Source organism: Condylura cristata, unplaced genomic scaffold, assembly GCF_000260355.1.
Source record: "Condylura cristata isolate star-nosed mole 26May11 unplaced genomic scaffold, ConCri1.0 scaffold00026, whole genome shotgun sequence".
Lineage (NCBI taxonomy): Eukaryota > Metazoa > Chordata > Mammalia > Eulipotyphla > Talpidae > Condylura > Condylura cristata.
Window position 1 is genome coordinate 232,943 of NW_004567127.1, and position 972 is coordinate 233,914.

A 972-nucleotide genomic window follows, 5' to 3' on the forward strand; every position below is an offset into this window, starting at 1 on the left:
CCGTGGCCCCCCGCGCGGGCAGCAAGCGTGGGCAGCGAGCGTGGGCAGCGAGCGTGGGCAGCGAGCGTGGGCAGCGAGGGGCGGGAGCCCAGCCAAGGGCGGAGGCCGTCGCACTTTTTTAAGAGAAAATCTGCACTGCTGGGGGGACCTGCGCTCCCTCTGCTCCCCCAGCTGTGCCCCGTGTGGTGGCCAGTGCCGTGGTGGCCAGTGCCAGCTGGCTCTGTGCCGGCCCTTTCCCCAGCCCCTTCCTCCCACCCCCAGTTTTGCCTGAAAGCCCACGGGCGCACTGGTAGCCGGGTGGCAGCGCCGTTTGGACAAGGCTGGGGAGTCTGGCTGTCGCGACAGAGGTCACCTGAGGGCACGGCCTCTTGCATGTGCTAGCGGCAGGGCTGGACACTGCTGGACGGTGAGCCAGTGACAGGAGAACCTTCCTGTCAGGCCTTAGGGCTGCGATGCTTCCAGTCCTTGGAGAAGGCGGTGCTCGCTCCCAGGCCCCGGGGTGCCCCTCGCTCGAGGGACTTGGCCGCCCAGCGGGGCTCCTCTCTGCAGGCAGCCGCTGGAGACACGTGGGGCCAGCACCCCCAGGTGCTGCTCTGCGGGGCAGGTTCCTGCGCTCACTGGCAGCCTGGCGTGGGGGCAGCCGTTACTCGGAAAGGGCGTCCGCGGCCCCCGGAAGGCAGGCGGCACCCCAAGCCTTGGCTCTGCGTCCCCGGTGCTCCCCACCCCCCTGCGGTCTGCTCCCCACCCGCGCCCCCACCTGGCTCGCGGTGACTGACGCCCGCACTTGCTCCCCCAGGTCAGACACCTGTACATCTGCGATTTCCACAAAAACTTCATCCAGAGCGTACGGAATAAAAGGAAGCGCAAGACCAGCGACGACGGCGGGGACTCTCCCGAGCACGACGCCGACGTGCCCGAGGTAAAGCGCCGCGCTGGCCGCCTTGGCGCAGAGGGACCGCGGCCCCGGGAGGT

General features: G+C 69.5%; 1 protein-coding gene across 1 annotated transcript in view; it reads left to right on the top strand.

Moving 5' to 3' along the window:
* Window positions 1–972, top strand: part of SAP30L (SAP30-like) — a 5,855-nt gene that overhangs the window by 2,313 nt on the left and 2,570 nt on the right. The window contains exon 2 of the mRNA XM_012729992.1: window positions 797–919. Within this exon, the coding sequence (XP_012585446.1) occupies window positions 797–919 (123 nt within the window). The remainder of the gene's footprint in view (window positions 1–796; window positions 920–972) is intronic.